General features: G+C 38.8%; 1 protein-coding gene across 3 annotated transcripts in view; it reads left to right on the forward strand.

Moving 5' to 3' along the window:
- The window catches only part of TANC1 (tetratricopeptide repeat, ankyrin repeat and coiled-coil containing 1), a 184876-nt gene that overhangs the window by 41516 nt on the left and 122626 nt on the right, over positions 1-20734 (forward strand). For all 3 annotated transcript variants that reach the window (XM_083350432.1, XM_083350434.1, XM_083350433.1), the window contains one exon: positions 16250-16329. In XM_083350432.1, coding sequence (XP_083206558.1) covers positions 16269-16329 — 61 coding nt within the window. In that variant the 5' untranslated portion in view covers positions 16250-16268. The remainder of the gene's footprint in view (positions 1-16249; positions 16330-20734) is intronic.

Genomic DNA, 20734 nt, shown 5'->3' on the forward strand with positions numbered 1-20734 from the left:
TCCTCAACAAGAGAAAATAATATAGCCAACAGAGCCTCTTGATTTACAGTAATTAGACATCTTGTTTGTTGGGTTCTGCTTCAGACTGCCATGCTGCATCCAGATCCTAGATCATTCTTTGGCATAATCTTAAGTTATGATGAAAAACTGGATATCTGTTGTGATTCAGTGTCAGCCTGTGCTCCCAGCAGCTGAGTGAGGAGGAGGAGGAGGAGGGGTTTGGAGAGCCTTCGGTGTCAGAGGGAGGCTCTGATGCACTGCAGGACTCTCAGCCTGGCCCCTCCAGTTGTGTTCCTCATGAGGCTCAGCTGTATGAGGAGGAGGAGGAGTCGGACTCAGAGGAGTCACAGCTGAATCTGTTCAGAGACGCTAGAACCAGAAGGCAACCCAGCAGAGCAGAGCAGAGAAAATCTATGAGCCAACTCAGTGAAAGGAGGAGAAAGCATTGAGAAGCCACGCCTTGGGACAGATAATAAAAGGGGAAGGTGTGGGCAGTGCTGGTTGCTGAAGGCAACCGTTCAGAGACATTCAAAGAGAATCCTGGTCTGTTCTTGCTAATCTGTTTGACTCTTGTTGGATGTTTTGAATCATGTATTTTTGGTTGAAGAAAATATTCTGCTACTTTTTTGTTTGAAAGACTTTATTATTTGGAACTGTAAATAAATTTGGGTTGGGGTTTTTCCAGCCTATTGATTGTTAAAAGGAAAAAGGGGTTGTCCCTGACACACAAACAGGGCCGGTCGTAGGCTGGAACAGAACAATATCATCCTGGTCTTGGTGCTGCTGTACCCCAGTCCGACTCATGACCTTTTCTATTGGTTTCACCTGAATGTTAAATATTAGGAAAGAGAAAACTTTGTTTTTACTTTTGTTGTTTTATTTGATTGTTGTGTGCTGTCCAGAGCCTTTGATGAGATGGATGACTATATAAATTAGACAGACAGACAAACAAAACCCTCTTTCCTTACTATCCTCAACTGGAGCCACCTGCTAGCAGGAGCAGAACAGTGCCTCTAGTCCAGGGGTGTCAAACTGCTGGCCTGCGGGCCGGATGCGTCATGCCAAAACCGTGCTCACCCCAGCTCCGGCAATGGGGAAAAAGTCATGATACGTCGCAACACATCACGTGACATTGCAAGTTTGACATCGCTGCTCTAGTCCCTAGTCCTCAGAGACAATCCAGAAGGATTACGTGGTGGTGTTGAAAGCTGCTGAAGACCAGAAGGGGCATATTCCCCCATCCAAGTCCTAGTGGAGGTCATTTGCTTTGCCTTGGTCTTTTTTCCATCATTGGAGGTCCTGCTTTTTTTATTTATTGAGTCTCATTTCCATAAAACAGATTTTGAAAAAATAGAAAGAGAACCCCAGGGCTGTTGTAAGATGTGTTTACTCTGCAGTGTCTTGCACAATAAAATATTTATAGGAAGTTTGTAAAGTACACAATGATCTTCCTCTGTTCTCTTGTCGCTTCCTTTCAAAGAAATGATCTTTCATTTAATGGAGAATAATAATAATTCCAGATCAGCTCTATTATCCACTTTCATTTCCTGATATCCTTAAACTGAGATAACATATTGTATTCACATGAAGAAACAATTAGTGTTGTTAGTATAATTACATTTTGAAAGAATTCTTAAGGTCATAAATCTGATGATAGTGTCTTATTTTATTAAATGTAAATGTAGCTTGTCTCCTAAACCTAGTAGCTTTTCTCAAGTTTCACTTTTGGAGAGTTTGTTGTTTTCCAATACTGTATTTCCTTTTGCTTGGCTATCAATCTGTTGTTACTGAAAACAGACCCATTCAGAATTGATTTTTTAAGTGGGGGACTGTTGACATGTTGGGTACATGTGGTGCAGATAATTGAGTTTCAGTCTCTGCCAGAATTTTTCAAACATTATCAGACTTCACCATCTCCAATAAAGTTGACCCTGTATGCAGACAAATCTTCCATATCCCCTGGATTATTCACTGTATACATCTGTTCCTCTGATTGTTATGCTCCCATTGAAATTAATGAAATTAAACATTAATATTCTAGACCAGTGGTGGCGAACCTATGGCACACGTGCCAGAGGCAGCACTCAGAGCCCTCTCTGTGGGCATGCATGCCATGCCCTGGAGATGGTGCGGGACTGGCCCCCTCCATCCTGACCCTGCCTACCCAGTCCACCATGACCACCATGGCCACACCTGGCCGGCACCCGGTGATAAATAAGTGGGTTTTGGGTTGCAGTTTGGGCACTGGGTCTCTAAAAGGTGCGCCATCACTGTTCTAGACTAAGGCATTTGTGGGTGCATCAGCAGTCTTTCTCAGTAGACTCAGCAACTGGCTGATCATATTTGGGCCCTGAAGCTCAACAGGATTACCTGGTTAGGACTGAAATGGGAGATTACTATGGAACTGCAGTGCTGGCTTAGGAATCATCTGAATAGGGGTGGGGCATTATGGCCATTTTATGCTGGCTCAGGAATTCTGGGAGTTAAAATCCACAAGTCATAAAGGGACCATAGTTCCCCACCCCTGATCCAGGTGATTGTCAGTGTTGCTGTTCAGAATTCTGTATGAATATATCCTTAGTATTAGCACAAATCAAGTTTAACTTGAAGGAATTTATCCCTGAACATAGCTGTTAACAGACTTGGTATTTATTTATAAAATTCATATGGTTTTCCATCTTACCAAAAGTAACTTTGCACATTGCCCAACAGTAAGATAAGATAACAAATGTAAAAAAATAGGTATAAAATATAAAAATCTATGTTAGTAAATATTTTAATAACCAAAGATGCAAACCACAGGTGAAGGAGGGTAAGAAGAGCCACCTCAACAGTGGAGCCATTTAAGAAAGCAGGTATGAAATGTAGTACTAAAACATGAGGATGCAAACTTATTTTCTGAAGTTTTCTATTCTGTATTTTGGAAGAAGATGGCCTTCTTCAGAGTTCAGAAGTGATGTTTTTGCTCTGTTTCTTTTCTTACCAGTTTAGGTGTGAAATGTCTGATTTTTTGGGGGGGGGGTTGTTTTTTTTTAAAATTTCTGACAATTTAGGATGTGGAATATATATTCTGCTCCAAAGGAAATAGTTTTTCCATGAAATCATCTGTTTCTGGAATGGAGGGGAAGATTCTAAGTTTAGCTTTCCTCTTACCGCTTTATTAAGCTTTCTAAAAAAAAAAAATTAAATGGATTCATAGAACTTTTACTTTTTCCTCCATGCACCGTGTCCCATTATTGCAATAAAAGCAGGATTAAATGCTATTTTTTTCTAATAACTCTTAATATATGAACCTGTGTAATCATGTAAAAAAAAAAAGCAAAGGAAGCTATTTTATTAAAGTATCATACGAAAAAGGTCAAGAAAGAAAGAAACAATTGGTTTTTTAAAGTTGTTTATCCTGTTTAAAAAAAACAAGGAGTTTTCATGTAAGATGTTTTGTGCTGCCACATCACCTCACACAGAATTTTATGGGACTGCAGGTGTTTTTAGTTCTCTATTTAAAACATATTCTGTGTCTTCACAATTTCCCCCCATTTCTTTCCTACTATAATGCTAGAATTGATAGATGATGCTTACTGATTGGTAGTGCTAGAAAAAATGTAAGCCCGATTTAATATAGCCCTTATTTTTAATGATTTTTCATCTCTGTTATTACAAGGGACGTGTGCTGCCTTGAATTCAATCCAGAAGAGATCTTTTGGGGTACAAATGCACAACTAGTCTACAACTTATTAAAGCAATAGCATTTGTTCCCAAGATTACACAGCCAAAGCAATGAGTGGTAGATTGTCCTATGTGCCCAAAGCAATTTTTCCCCCAAATAAAGTCTAAAACATTGCACTGTTCTTTTCCCTACTTTGTCCTTACCCACTATCTTCCCCTGTACGAGAAAACTATGCTAATTGAGGATAGCTTATCAACAAAAGGTTATTACTGGTAGTCCTTGCTTAGCTACCACTTGTTCAGTGACCAATTCAAAGTTATGAAAGTGCTGAATAAGGATTGCAGTTAGTCCTGGAAGTTGCAGCTATCACAGTGTCCCCACAGCCATGTGATCACGAATTTGGGGATTTTGCAGCGGGAACACACGATAGTGGCAAGTCATGTGGTTATCATTTGCAGCTTTCACTACCGGCCTCTGATAAGCGAAGCTGGCAGGAAGTCAGAGGTTGTGCTCATGTAACTTTGTGCTTAATAACCCTGCATGATTTGCTTAATGACTGCAATCAGATCTGCCACTATAAGTCAGCGCAGTCATTTGTTTTACAACCATGTTGCTTTATGATGGAGTTCCCGGTCTTAATTATGATTAATTGTGGACTACCTGTAATATTTAATGTATGGGATGAAAATACACCGTAATTTTTGGTAGATATTTCATTCCTTATGTTGGAATTGTAGGAGCTGAAGTGCACATACAAAAAACTGCAGGTTGGGGAAAACTGCTGTAATATTTTTTTTATGTGGCAGCAAGAGAGAGAAAGAGAGGGAGAAAGAGAGATTTTGCATGAAAACTTGACACAGGATTTAAACAGCTAATTTTGATGGAATTGGATACTGGATATTGGATATATAATTACATTTTCAGTAGTGGTTTCCATCTGCATCTTCTGGAAGCCTACGAAAGTCCCAACTCGTATGTCTTGTGGAAGCAATATAAGTTTTTATATTACTGTGACAAGAAGGAGCCAGATGAACTTCCATCAGTGCCAGGGAAATGCCAGTACAGCTGAGCCACAGTACAGCTTAATAGCAACAAGTAATACTACTGTTGTATTTGATGTGGCTAGCATGGCAAACTGTCTGATCAGCAGAAGCAACTTGTGCTTCTAGGACCGTGGTGGCGAACCTACGGCACACGTGCCACAGGTGGCACGCAGAGCACGCTCTCGGCACACGCACCATTGGCCCAGTCCTAGGCCTTCAGCTGGGTTTTATAAAATCTTTTCTCTTTAGGCCTCCGCCGCCGTGTGCAAAAAAAAAGGTTCAATCAATCAATCAATTTCAACTTCTCACGGGGAAAAAAAAGATCGCGCAAAGTTGGAATTGATTGATTGATTGAACTTTTTAGTCCCACCCAGTCTGCTGTTACCTCAGCCATGCCTACCCAGTGGGCTACGCCCACCCAATGGGCCACGCCCACCGACAATGCATAAGTGGGTTTTGGGTTGCAGTTTGGGCACTCGGTCTATAAAAGGTTTGCCATCGCTGCTCTAGGAGAAGAAGCGATCAGGAAAAGCTCCAGGGAACAGCCAGACGCAGGAAGCTTCACTGACCTGAGCAAGATACTTCACTATTTGAACTATTCCGAGGAAGCTTTTTTTGTTCTGAGAACTTCGAATTGCTTCCAAAACTGAGAGAGATTTTTTTTATAAGTCTCCATTCATTTCTTCACCATATAGTTTACCTGGCAAATAGGAGCATTTTTAAAAAAAATAAATTTCAGTAAGAACAAAAGGGAAAAGAAGAGGAAAATATCCAGGGACAATAATGACAAATATTTATAAGGATCTGGAAACCACTATCCATTGGCAAGAAAATTTTAAGTTCTCAGCTGCATCTTTCCACAATATAAGTTGAAAAGGAGGTGGTTGATAGGAATATTTTATCTACAGAAATAATAAAAAGAAAACCATATGCCCAGAAAATTGTTTTTGTCGATGTATCCTTAGCAGCCTTATTTTTTCTAGCATCATGAAATAGGTTCCAGGGTTTAATATTTTGTAAACTAAATGCATCTACATAAATAGTGTAATTCTTTACTCTGTCATCCTTCATTGCATTTATTAAGATTTCAGGTAGACCATAGTATTGTGCTTGGGTTAAATAATTAGCACTGAGTTAGTGCATTACCTATTACCTAACCATAATCCTTAAGGAAAATGGCCAAGCTATAACGTAGTCTGTATAGGATTTGTTGTTATGAATGCAGTTTGCTTGAAAAAATGTTTGAAGTGTCCTCTGGATTTCTGTTTAACAAGACCATTTAATTAGTCTTCATTCCTTACCAAACTCTTCCCTGATTTGCAAGTCTGTTATTAGTGGCTACTTCTTGGGTTAGGTAACTCTCTAATCTGCTGGTTTCTTCCTTTCTTCTAAATGTTGCCACACCAGCTACTAGGGTGGAACTGTGCTTTTAAGTTTGAAATGAATAGTGTTTTACCACGAATGGAAAGCATTTTCACTCTTGTGCCATACTGACTATGCATTTATCCCCAAATACATTTTGAGCATTATTATTTCTCTGACCTTCCTTGTGTACTGAACTGCTGAAAACCTTTCACGAATTTCTTCCATCTCTATTTTAAATAAAAACAAAAGTTATCTTTCAGTTCAAGCATATTTATTGATTAATTTTGGTGATTAGATTATTAAAATTCTGATAGGACTATAAAATAAGTTCCTTCATGTAGTTTCTCTCCCCCCCCCCGGGAAATGATGGTATTTTAAATAAGGATGATTTAAGCATATCAAACCAGCTTAAGTACTTTGTGCGGCCAGGTTGAATCGGTTATTGGTTTAATTGGTTATTGGTTTAATATGAACTTCAATTAAAGTTCAAATATTTCTTGTCATAGAAAGTATTGATCTAATTACAATAGTCTAGTACAGTGATGGAGAACCTTTTGTAGACCGAGTGCCCAAACTACAACCCAAAACCCACTTATGCATTGTCGGGTGCCAGGTGGGCATGGCCCATTGGGTGGGTGTGGCCCATTGGGTGGGCGTGGCCCACTGGGTGGGCATGGCTGAGGTAACAGCAGACTGGGTGGGACTAAAAAATTCAATCAATCAATTCCAACTTTGCACGATCTTGTTTTTCCCCACGAGAAGTTGAAATTGTTGAACCTTTTTTTTTTTGCACACGGTGGCAGAGGCCTAAAGCAAGAAGGTTTTTATAAAACCCAGCTGAAGGCCTAGGACTGGGGCGATGGTGTGTGTGCCCACAGAGAGGGCTCTGCGTGCCACCTGTGGCACGCGTGACGTAGGTTCGTCACCACGGGTCTAGTATTTGGAACTGATTTATGAAACCGTTTGAAATCTGTGTAGGAATGTTTTTTTCAGTTAGAGTTCAGGGTTGGACAGCCTGTGAACCATAAGTAACCCTGGTCCAAATTTTTGTAACTGCCAGGGACCTCCAAGAAAGTACTACCAAATTTATCTACCAACTGGCAGAATAGGTGCACTAACCTTGCTGTTAATTCTTCCATTGTGCTTCCTGTGATCATTGGGGACCTTTGAAGGCCAAATAAATGCAATACAGTAAGGGCAAAGTCCAGGTCCTGGTGACACAAAGATTGACCCTGAGTAAGTTAAACTAACAGATTTAAGATGTAGGAGATGACCTAACCGAGCCCAAGGGTGGGATTAAGGGCATCAGTTTAGAGTCACTATGACCTGTAAAACACCTAAGTTGAGCCCCCACCCTTGGAATCCATTCACAGTTACCTGACATCAATTCTCCTTGACCATTAATAGATCAGATTCTTGTATATAGGTTGCATGGAATTTAGAACTGTATCCTGGCTCCTGATTTCCTGTGCCTGACATAAATATCTTACATATGGTAAACCTGTAAATATTGCCACTTGATCATATAATTGTTTTATAAATCAAATTTATAATTGATGTCTCACATTAAAGAAAAAGTATTTAATCTAATTACTTTCAAAAACTGTGCTGTAAGGAAAAGAGTGGATCCACCACTAAAAAATCATGTTGATGGGCTCTCACTTTGGTCTCATGGCAGTCTGTAAACAAAAATGATGCTTATGCGGCTTTTAAGGAAGAAGTGAACTGTACGTGTTCAGAACATAATGTATTCAGCCGTTTGTACTGTACCAAAAATCAGAATGCATTATTTATTAGATTTATGTGCCACCCATCTCTACTAGAGGTGACTATATTTAGCCATGATTTGCTAAAGAATCATTAGTCTGGTGGTCTTCACTGTGATGTAGTAATGATTTGTTTATGGTTTAATAACCTGTTAAAGCCTGCAGTTTCTCAGACTGATCTCCTTTGAAAGCTGGTAAATAGTCTCAGATCAGTGTTTTCCTATATTAAAGTATGTTTCACAGCACACCCTTCCTTTTTACATGATCACTCCCTGGCAGCCTTCCAAAATACCTACCACATTACTTCCCATTTCCTCTAAAATCTTAAAAACAATCTCTCATTTTCCCTTTGCTGAAATGGTTTGGGCTTTACATATCTTAGTCCCTAGGAACCATTGATCTGGTGCCCTTCGACTGCTATTGCAAGAATTCTCGAGAAGCTCTTGTAATTGAAAACAGAAGGTCAAAAGAAGTCTCAGGATAATCTATTAAATTAAGTCAGGCTTTGTGCATTTATTTCATTTTACTTTAGAATCTAGCAAGAAGCCTGGTGTACACACACCTGATATATTATTCCTCTTTTTCTTTTTTTCTTTTTTTCTTTTGAAATCAGGCTGACTTCCAACTTGCTCTTTTCTCCCTTTCCATGTGCCACAGTTTCTAAATATAAAGTTGTCGTCATTAATGTTGATCCATCATTGTTAACATTTAAGCTATAGTATTCACTCATATGAGAACATGGATTGTTGTGTTGACATGGTGGGTGGGAATCATTGTTAAGGTCCTTCCTGCAAAGGCTAGGTATAACAAGAACCAGGAGATCCCCTGATCCCACGGGAGGAGATAGAAGAGTTGTGACAAAGGAGGGTTTTGCCACTGGCTTAAAAGGTGCAGCATATATTGAAGAATTTCAGACCTGCGTAATGTTATCTTAAGTGTGGTTCTTTTGTGTCTATTTGCTTCATGGACTTTACTAGACTTCCTTGGTTCAAACTTTTGAAAACCAGTTTGGTAAGCCAAAACACAGCTGCTCTGGAGAGGAGAGGTTTTTACTTTTATGCATTTTTGATCTTTTTTTTTCTCCCCTCCAAAACTTCCTTAAATCCTTCCAGTGATGTTTATAACTTTTGCTTTGCTGGAGTTAGTATGGATTGTTTAATGTTTAACTGCTGTTCTGGCATGTTGTCAGAGTTTTCTTGGTAGAGTCAGTGAGACAAGAGGCCAGTTTTTCAAAGTTTCTCTCTGGGCATTAACGTAATGGTCGGTAATTCAGTTACTCAGTATTAGAGCAAACACAGATATGAAAGAGAACAACAACAACAACAAAAAAGCCTACCTCCCCTACTCTGATCATTCTTTCTAAGATAAAAAAACTTACAAAATGTGTTGTTTGACTCAATTTAGAGTTGGCAGTTGGGTTATAAAACTGGGGATGAGAAGTGGAATGAATCCACCCTATTCTGTTTCTTTCTACCTATGAATTGCATTGCTTAGGCACCTTTGCATGCTAATGCATGGGTTCTCCATCTTTTCTGGGGGAAAAATTATGCATTTAAAAGATTGAGATTATAGAATGGGCATCTAGAGAGCCAGTTTGGTCTAGTGCAGGGGTAGGCAACCTCGGCTCTTTTATGACTCATGGACTTCAACTCCCAGAATTCCTGAGTCAGCTATGCTGACTCAGGAATTCTGGGAGTTGAAGTCCATGAGTCATAAAAGAGCCGAGGTTGCCTACCCCTGGTCTAGTGGTTAAGGCAGCAGCCTATAAATGAGGAGATTTTGAGTTCTGCTTCCACTTTAGACACAAAGCCAGTTGGGTGACTTTAGGCCATTCACTCTTTCTCAGCCATAAGAAGGAACAGGTATAATGGCCAGCCACTTCTGAAATCTTGCCAAGAAAACTTGTCTAAGCAGTTGCCGGGAGTCAGCACCCACTTGAAAGCTCACCGCATCAAAACGCAGTGGCTGCTATATAAGGTGTAGCCAGCCACAATGTGTGCAGTGCTTTCAGAGTTGCTTTGCAAAGATACAGGAAAATAATTGTAGCAATTACTGGGCCGCGGCATGCCAGCAACCGGTCCGCACAACAAGCGAAGCCCCATCCGCGGGATGCAGTCAGCACACAAAACCACGCCCCCTCCGGTCCGTGGAAAAACACCTCATTGGAACTGGTCCCTGATGCTTTATAATGTGTTAGCACATTATAAAGCAGTAGTTTCCCAGAACACAAAAAGGCTGCGGGTACCTCCCAATCTCCCTTTTATTCTGCCCCAGGATATCCTTTGTTCTAACCACTAAAATGACTCAGAAGAAAACAGTAGCAAACCATGGCCATATTATTTTATGACCTTTTTGACGCAGTTGTTTAGCGAATCACACTGCAACTGTTAAGTGGATCTTGTGACTATTAAGTGAATCTGGCTTCATCCTTTGACTTTGCTTGTCGGAAGCAGGCTGGGATAAATGCCTGCCAGTTGGTCCCATGACCATGGGGATCTCCCGATACTCCCATGTAACACCTCTACTCCGCGAGCTGCATTGGCTTCCGGTTGCCCTCCGGGTGAAATTCAAGGTGCTGGTTATTACCTATAAAGCCCTACATGGTCTGGGTCCGGGCTATTTGAGGGAACACCTGCTGCCGGCATCAAACGCCCTTCGCCCAGTGCGCTCCCACAGGGAGGGTCTGCTCAGGGTGCCGCCGGTGAGAGATTGCCGGCGGGTGACACCCAGGGATAGGGCCTTCTCGGTGGGAGCGCCTGCCCTCTGGAACCAGCTGCCGGTGGAGCTGAGGACTGCCCCCGACCTCCGATCATTCCGCCGGGGCCTGAAGACCTGGCTCTTTGAGCTCTCAGGCCCAGGCTGAGGAGAAATTTTAATTGGGGGTTTTAATGTTTACAGGGTAATTTAATATTTTTTAATTGGTTTTTTAACTTTTGTATGGTGGATTTTTAATTCCCTGTAAACCGCCCTGAGTCCTCAGGGAATAGGGCGGTATATAAATGTAACTATAAATAAATAAATAAATAAAATAAATACCGGCAACAGTGGTAAGTGTGAAAATCAGTCATAGGTCACTTTTTTTTTCAGTGCTGTTGTAACGGTTGCAAAATGAATGGTTGTAAGTTGAGGACTAGCGGTATGCATCCAGGATTCAACTCCAGTCAAGGGAGTTAATAATATATATGAATAGGCTCATAGGCACCTCACCTTTCAGGCTTTTTTTATTTCAAAAGCAGATTTTTATGGTGATGCAGAGTTTGGAATATGTGCATGACTAAAAGCAATTATGAAGAACAGTGCAAATAATTGCATAGACATAGGAGAATTATGATTGCTAATAATCGTACCTCTCCTGCTAAAACCTGTTAGAGTTGAATTCCTTGTGGACGTTCAGGAAGCAGTTGATAAAAAAATAGTGTTGAGCTAAACTGATTATTCTCAACAGACTGCCTTTTTTCTGCTAGATTTGTCAAAGAAGCATTTTTATGCTGATCACTGGTCCAAATACATTTTGCTTCCCTAGGCAAGTTGCTTACTATAGTATCTCCATGTCTGTTGTTTTAGACCACCAAAAATGGTGCCTATGTGTTCTATATTATAAAACTTGGACAGAAATCATAGCCCTTTTAATGCCCGAATATTATGTAATATACTGCTTTGAAATGCTGTGTGTGACTTGAGCCTCTTTTGGTTGACGTGTGGGATGGAGAAAGTCACACTATTCTTTGACCATGAAAATCAAGAATAAATTTTAATTACTCTCGATTTTCATGGTCAAAGAGCATACACACCCTGGATCCCCCAAAGGCTCAAGAACTGCACGTCTAGTTCTATTTGATGGTTACTGATAGAGTGCATATATACAACTTACTCTGAGAGGACTACATGCAAAGGATAAGATGAAGTTAAAAATTTATGTTGGGTAAGTCTTGAAAATTTGTGCAAAGTAGAAGAAGGTATTCTGGAAGAAGGCAGAGAAATTTCATGGATATTTTGTTCAGTTGATGGAAACTTAAGATAAAGTCTCCACGTTGAGGAAAACATCCATGAAGTTTCCCTGTTTTCTTCCAGATTTTTCTAAAAATTCCCCACCCAGCAAAACATGTGAAATGAATCAGTGAGAAAGGACGAAAGTCTGTGGAGGAGAGAAGATAAAATCTAATTTTAAGGGATTGCCATGAAAGTTTCAGCTTCACAAAAGTCTTCTTTGCCAGCTTTCTTTTGTTTGGGTAGCTTTTTGAATGCTTTGCACTAAGCTGTTGCCTGATATTTCAAAGTCACCTTCCAAGTCTGTACACTGCATAATAGAATACCAATTAATTATTCACTACATGTCCTGATTTCACAGTAGATCAGTTAATATTTCCATGCTAACTATAAATCACTACTCTGTTCATTTTTAAAATACCCTTACCATAGATGCTACTAGTAGAGTCCATCAATCACGCCTACAATTTGGGATCCTGTGGTAAATTAATAGAAAATAATATATACATATTTTATATACATATTTTAAAAGGCTGCTTGAGATTATATTTAATGTATACTGTAATTGCAAATCTAATTGCTTTGTTCCTATTCTAGTTTTCCAGACATTAGGACTTATTTTCTTGTCAGAACATAAGGCATTCCAATTATTTTTGGATAGAATGATTGAAAGTTTTAACGTTTATGAAGTCTACATTGCTTCAGGCCTCTCATTTTCTTCCTCCCTACTTTATAGCAATAACTGGAAGGAATATGGGTGTGTGTGTGTGTGTGTGTGTGTGTGTGTGTGTGTATATATATATATATATATATATATAAAACATGCAAATCACTTTCAATTTCCCTTTTTTGGGTTTCCTGATATATAACCTAAGAGAATGTCTAAGAAATAATGCTTGATACTTTTTTAAAAACTGCCATGAAATACATTGGCAGAATTTGTGGAATGCGATCCCATGGCTTTGACCTACTAATTATATATTATTATACAGTACTTTTTCCAATTTCTAAAAAAAAAAATTCTTAAAGTGACTTGTGGCTGAAACAAATATACTGGATTTGAACACTGGCAAGGACAACATGGAAAAAAAGGGTCAGTTTCTTGCCATTTGTTCATAATTTCTAGTTCAAAGGTATGCAGATTACTAATATTTTGCAAAATAGAAAACTCTACACAATGTTTACCTTTGGATAGTTAAGTATTTGTTGTAGCTCCTACTTCTGACTTACCATTCTGGTAGGAAATCAGTGTAGTAGATATGCACAAATCACTCTTTTCAGTGGAGTTAGCCCAGGCGTGTCAAACACACGGTCCGCCGGCTGGATGTGTCCCACGCAGGCCACACCCACCCGGGCCAAGCAAGGGCAAAACAAGTCACGATATAGCCCGCGATGCGATCGGGTTTGACACCCCTGGGTTAGCCCATGAACTTGCATACCACTAGTATTCATATAATGCTTTGGAAATGTAAAATAACTGTTATGGAAAGATTGTTCATTAGACACTTGTAGATATGATAGGAGATTAAGAAAAACATGATTGCCAAATCGAAGATTGTGCCATGTTCCGAAAGCAATATTTTGCAGTGTGAAGAAAAACATTTGGATGCTTTTCATAGGTGACATTAAAGACTGCCCTAGTGATATTCACATGAGTTAGGAAGCTGAAAAAAGTTATTTTAAAAACCAAATGTGATCTGGCTATTCTAAGTACTGAACTGAATTCAGATTATAGATGTGAGAAATGCAAAAAAAGTGGCTTTTGGAAAAAGGCTTCGGGGTTCTGCCTAAAATTAGAACCATGCTGTTCTAAAATGTTGTTCAGGAGAGTGGAAAAGAGAACAATGAGATTAAGAATCTGGTGTTTGCAAGAGGAAGTAGCAACAATAGAGGCTCCTAGTAGTTTTGGCTGGAATGTTAGAGATGTAAATCACAGCCATCTCATGATCTTGCAGTACTTGCACAGCTGTGGGGCTCTGAAAACTTCAAAGAAGTCTGCTGATACTTTGAGCAGAAAACATATGGACTCCACCACATGTAATAATTTGTCCCTCTTTTATAAGTTGGAGCCATGAACATTTTTTAAAAAAAATAAATTGAAGAATATATAAAGAACATACTGTATTCAGTTGCAAAATAGTCACAAAGGAAAGGCTTTTTTGTATTTAAAAAAATGTTTTTGCCATGCACTAAAGAAAAAGTAATACTGTTCCTCAGTGTCAACAAGAAAATTGACATATCCAGAACAGAGATATCAGCTTTGTTCCAAAAGTATATGGTGATATCTTACTTTTATTCCTTGCAGATCACTGCCACTTCTGGACAATTCATAAGTGAATAATATTGTACAAAATAATGAAAATGAAAATAATTATATTCAGAGATTTTTCTTCCAGTGTCCCCATTCTCATCCCTGGGATATTATCCAAATAGAAAGGGATTGATACTTCACCACAAGTTCATATAGAGAAAAGTGAATAACAAAATTGTGTAGCCGTTTCCTCCCTACTGAATATCTCAAATTAAAAAAAAAGATAATTAATTCTAGTCATGGTACCTTAATGTAGTCAAAGACTTTGTGGTATAAACTTTCATGGACTATTATAGTTCATAAGATGTATTATGTTCCTTTGATAAGAATAAATTTCATTTCTTGCAAAAATTATCCATTTCATGATAAGTCATTTTCTTATTTACTACACAAAATTTCAAATTTAAAAAAATAGACAATGTTCTTCCATTTAATACAACTCTTCTAAATAACAAGGATTTTTCTTCTTATCTATTCATAAAGAAATAAACTTCAATGCAATTGCTGCAATTTACATGCATTACATTAAGTGAAAAAGTGCTTTCGTGATACTGATTATAATTTTGTCCAGATAATAATCGAATACTATAATTATGCCAAATGTTTTCACATCATGGAACAGATGTAATGGGTAATTCAACGAAAAAGACCATGGCAGGAGTGGAGAGAAAACCAAAAACTGAAGTGATAATGACTTTCTTGGCACCAGATATTCATAAAACAATTATTATAGTAGATATTTTTTGCACTGGAGAGTCGGTTGGCACATGCTGCATAAGAACATTTTGTCCAGTCGTCAGGTGTGAAAGCTTAAGTCTCTTAGCTATTTTGTGATTAAATATACCTCCGTAATTCTCTTGAGAGATGATCTCCTTGAAATGAGAAGTAACATACTGCACTCATTTTAGATGGTACTATTGAGATTCCTGTGAAAATAGGAATATTACTGGGACGTATTGGCAAGATGACCAGATATTGCTACTTTTGATGAAGGTGCAGGGAGGAAGGGTTAAGGTTTTACCCTATGGGTTTTTTAATATTGTAGGACACCCAGAGTCAACATGTGTGAGTTGGGCAGCCATAAAAGTGTGTTTAATAAAATTTGTGTTCAATAAAAATGTGACACTTTTAAATGAAATAAACATATCCAAGATGCCAAATATTACAGAATTTCAGACACACAGGTCTGAAAGCAAAAAGGTAATTTAAACGCCAAGGATGTATGAATGTAGCATTTACTTGCAACTCCATAAAGCAGCCCTGCCTTTTCAGGAATCACATAGCTGCTGTTCACAGGTGTCACACGATCCAAGGAAATAGATGTATTTAAATAATGGGTTGAAGACAGTTTCTGTTTTTGTGTTCTTATGCATTTTGAATCATCTTTTCACTTCTGTCCAAAAATCTAGCATCAAGCTGTTAACTAATAGATCTGCTGTTAAGAAAGGGGGGGAAATACATCCAGAAAGTGTTATACTAAAAATCCTACCTTTAAAAAAAATGTTGCTAACTACATACCCTAATAGTCCCAGCTAGCGTGAACAATGGTGAGGGATCTTATGGGTTGAAGTTCAGGAAATACTTGGAAACCTCTAGTTCTTTTACTTCTATAATTCAGACTTCATTTTAAATCTGTTTTTACATAGGAGTTTTAAAACATACTGAGGAATGTTCTTTCAAGGATGCTTATCTTGACTAGACTTCCCTCCGTTTATAGTAGATAGTGTAATGGTACAGATTATTTCCTCTCTTGATGAACTCTGGTCAAAAACCAGACATGCTTGTGCCCAAGTGCCTAATGGTAACTTATCCAGGTTTAGCCTTCTAACCTTAATTATATGTGGAATGTGGAAAATGTTGTGTGCTGTTTTTCTTTATAACGAGACAGTAAACCCCTGGCCACTGGCTTTTAGTATTTAATCGTTCTTTTTTACCATCAGTATTTGGTTTCACTAATATAACATGATTGTTTAAAAATAGAAGTATGCCCTCAACATGTTTTGAATTATTACATTTGTTTATTTGCGTGCAATGTGCAAAAATTAAATACACTGGTATTATCTCCCATGTGCAGTCATTTAAGACTATAATATCCTGTGTTCTGTTTTAGGAAAAGGAACAGTGCTAAAATGTTAAAAGCAGTTTTGAAAAAAAGCAGAGATGGTGGAAAGGCAAACAAGAAGGAATCTGGTAGGATATTTTACTTTATTTAAACACATATCCCACATTATGAGCAATTGATTTCTAAATATTTTACAGTTGATGACAGGTGGAGAATTGGTGTACTTCAGCTATAACTCTTAGCTTCCCTTCTTTTTTTCTGCAGATTGAAAGTTCCTAGGAATTAAAGATTTCCCACTCTTGAAATAGATTGCAAGGAGTGACTGTTAGTTCCCTGAGGACTGTATAGGACTAGACCAGGGGTCTCCAACCTTTCCAGCTTTGGGGACCACCAGGGAGGGGGAAAGCGTTAGGGTTCTGCATAAGCAGCGGGCACGTGCGCTCACAACGCAGCTCCACTTACACAAGGAGCTGGTGCGCGCATTCACCACTCCCACAAATTGAGCTGTGCGCATTTGCCTGCCGCTTGCGTGTCCTGGTATAGGTCCCCAGCCTGGGGGTTGGGGACCCCTGGACTAGAGGGAACATCCTTTTAACTTGTCAATCCCAGAGTAATGGAAAGTTGGACATGGATATTCTTTGGAAAGTAAGAGAAGGGAAAGGAATCTTTTGCAGGTTCATCTTGGTATGTGGGGCAAGGCTAATCTCCTTTGTCAAGAGATGGAAGACATGCAACTTTCTGATGGCCCTTTGTCCTCAGATTGATGCTATCATTGGTCCATGGTCTTCTGGCATGATGTATTTTCTTTTATTCCTGACACCTCCCAGGAAAACAGAGAAATGTGCTTTCTTGCAGGGAATTGAGAAACAAGCCTTGAGGTTAAAAGAGTGATGAGATACTGGATTTAATAATAACTCTAAAAGTTTTCTTTATGCAATTTCTCTTTAGAAAATAACTCTGTGACTTAGCTCTTAAAGAACAGAGCAGTGCCCGTTTATTCCCTTTACATGATTATGTGTTTTTCATATGATTTACTTGATAAAGAATTCAGCCAGCTTCCTGAGAAAAAGTCCATCAAAAGAAGAAAGGATACCTAAACTTTAGAGTTGAATGGTGTGCACAGTGAGGCAGTTGCGATGTTTTGATGAAACATATTTCATTTAGATTGGGGAGACATACCTCAGTGAGACTTGAGCCTTTGTGTTACCTACATTCTTATCCCATGGAATACATTGTTAATATGTGATTTATATGTGCTTCTATTATATATGATTAATATGTTGGAGACCGAGAGGATCTGGTTTCAAATATCTGAGTTCGCTTTATTAGCCCTTATCTTAATATAAACTTTATAGGTATTAGCACACTATGTTTTGTGAATTCTAGATATACAGGCCTCATAAATGCAGTGTGCCATCAGACATTCAGGAGAAGCCATAAAGTAATACCAAAATCATTTCCCTCAATCTCTGAAAGCTTCAGATAAGTTATAAAATAATAAAGTTTTATCTGCAATATGTAGTATTTCACATTCATTCAATTCCTGAGGCTACTTAAGGCATAAATTAAATATCATTTCACTTCAGCTGGATAAAAATATTGTGAGAGTAGTGGTGTACAAGGCCACAGCTATTAGGCTAAGGCTGACATTCATTTCTAAAAACAAATAATTTTGTCTCAGATTTCCAGCTTATTGTATAATGAAATTAGAGTTACAAACATTTATCAATATGTCCAAAATGCCTTCTGTGAGCAAGACGTCTTTTCAGTTTGAATGTAAAATGTAAAGTTTCCTAAACAAAGAATTTAAGCCAAGGGTAGGCAACTTTTTGTTTACTTTTGCCTTCCTGCAATGCCTGAGAAATTCCTAGTGATACCATGACATCATTGCAACTATATTTTAGAAAGAAATGTATGAGTGCATCTTTTATTTCCTCTTCTGATGAGTATAAGTATAACTGGATCACATATAAGACTATAGCATCCCCATACTTGAAAGGCCATTTAAGGCCCTTTCTTGGCTAAATTAGTGGCATGCATACTGCAAAATGTCCCCCTTCCATGCTGCTACACAATATGAGAAAATCCAAACCACAATGAAAAGGCTTCTGTCATTTGTCTGCCCCCAACCTTAATAAGTCATCCTTCAACATAAATAAAGAAAATATACTAGAAAATCTTTGCTGTAAACATAGCAGTTTATTTGCTGCTTGATAACATGCTAAAAGGTTATTTTGGCAAACAAGAAATTATTTTCTGGCTCACTGGTGGCTCTTTGTTCAAATTGGACTGACTGTAATAATTTGCATGAGTGACAGTATTAGATAAAACTCTGTGGCAAGATTTAAACTCTCATCAGCCCCAATCAGCATGGCTAGTAGCAAAACTGAGATCTAATGCAGCTGAAGGGCAACAGTAAGCTGCCAGAAATCTGTAGTTTGATTTAATTGCAATTTTTTTAAAGTCAGACTCTTGCACACAAATAATGATATCAAATGGTCTTTAGTTTGTCTCATGTTAATTTGTTTTCCTTCACCTCCTCTGAATATAGAGTTCTTCTGCATCAGAGCCATTTTAAAGATCGCTGAGACTAGTTGATTTCAGAAAGGGGCATGAATCATGACTGTGCTCCTCTGACCCAAAGCAAAATACAGCTGTTAAAGTTTTATTCTGAAGCCTGGGCAAAACTTCATTCTTTTGTGTTGCTTCTTTCAATAAGAATGCTTTTTTAAATACTAAATCTTTACTGTTGAGTATGTGAGGAAAATAGCTGTTAGTAATAATAGGGTCCTGCAAAGAGAAGCAGCTATGGGAATTGTCGCAAGAACATTTTAATGAGAAATTAAAGTGTGTACACTTGATAGTGAGGGAAGTTGTAGATCAATGTAAAACTACATCTGTTATATTATTGGTACTGTAGCTAAGACTAAAATATGCATTTGATATTGTTAATTAGATACAGATTAAAATGCCCATAAAGTGCTTCAGAATTTTTTCTGCAACAACTAGACACAGCTAGGCTGAAGAGTGAAATCTTTTAAACAAAAGTATATTGTCAGGCAGAATAAGAAGGGAAGGAATGGTTTGTAAAAGTGTCAAAGAAAGATTTATAGTATGGTGTTTGTGGTTTCATATCTCAGTTTGGCATCAAGCAAATTCTAGGCCTTTAAGATGCTGAAATAACCCCTGGGTAGATTCATGCTCTATAAGTCTATCTTCCCTCTTGGAAACTCACTTCAAACCAGTTTGTCTCAGTCCAGCCGTCCTCACAGGTTTGTTGTTGCGCGGATAAAACATTGGAAGATCTCCCTGTAATAATAATAATAATTCATCACATTTATATGCTGCTTGATTCTCAGTGACTTGATTCTCAGGTGGTTTACAAATTGCTAAAAATACTTTAAAAAAATGTGATACAAAAACACAGAGCAAAGAACCAAGATGGCTGAGAAAACAGCCTGGAGGAGAACAAGGAAAAGGAAATAAAAGGACATCAGTTGTGCTTTCCAAAGGCCTGGGCAACAGCAGGCTAGAGACCATTTATATTTCAGAAGAACCTCATTCCAGAGGTCAGGCACTCTTTCTGGGTTCCCAAAAGATGGCATTGTTTAATCAACGGAACCCAGAGTATGCCACCTCTGCTGGATTGAGCCAGCTGGACAGATATTACGGGAAACAGGCAGTTCCTCAAATAATTTTGTCCTATGGCACGTAGGGCTTTATACGCAGACCAACACCTTGAATTGCACCTAGAAGCAAACTGGCTGTCAGCCCTCCTAGGTAAACCAGACAGGAAATATGACTGCATGAAGTAATTCTACTTTATTGTAAGGTTACATTAACAGTGTCTCGCAAGTCTGAAAGTACAAATTTCCACCCACTACTTTTAACTGCTTGACCCATTAGGACAGGGGTGTCAAACTGCCGGCCCACAGGCTGGATGTGTCATGGCAAAACCGCGCCCGCCCCATTGCCAGTCAGTTGCAAGTTTGACACCCCTGCATTAGGATATGTCCTTCCTAAGTTCTTTCTCTGACGGTTAAAACATTTGGGGCTCCTGTGTTTCTTGTCTGATTTGTTTCCTAGGTAGTATCTCTTCCACTTATTCCCCAAAGCCATCTATACATTCCGTTAAGAGTGGCAACCAGCGCAGTTTGCAAAGCAGAGGTGTTCCATGGGCATTCTGAGTGATGCCTATTATTGCCTGAATCGCTGAATTGTGGACCAGCTGAAGCTTCCGGGTGATGTTTAAAGGCAGCCCATGTACAGTGCATTCAACCATAAAATGACCTGGGCCTGAATGAGTGAATAAAGGCCTCCCCCCAATCTAGGAAAAAGGCACAACTCACTGGACAAAGTCCGACCACATCAAGCAGGACCTGTGAATCTAAGCAATCTCAAATTGCACACCACTCCATTCAAAAAAGTTGGAATATCTCCAGATCTAGGCGGTCCAGTCCCCATGTCACTAGGTCTTGATAGGAGTTATTCAAAGATGGTTCTTCCCCATCTAATTCCACACAGCATCCAGGC

The sequence above is a fragment of the Vipera ursinii genome, assembly GCF_947247035.1.
Source record: "Vipera ursinii genome assembly, chromosome: 1".
Lineage (NCBI taxonomy): Eukaryota > Metazoa > Chordata > Lepidosauria > Squamata > Viperidae > Vipera > Vipera ursinii.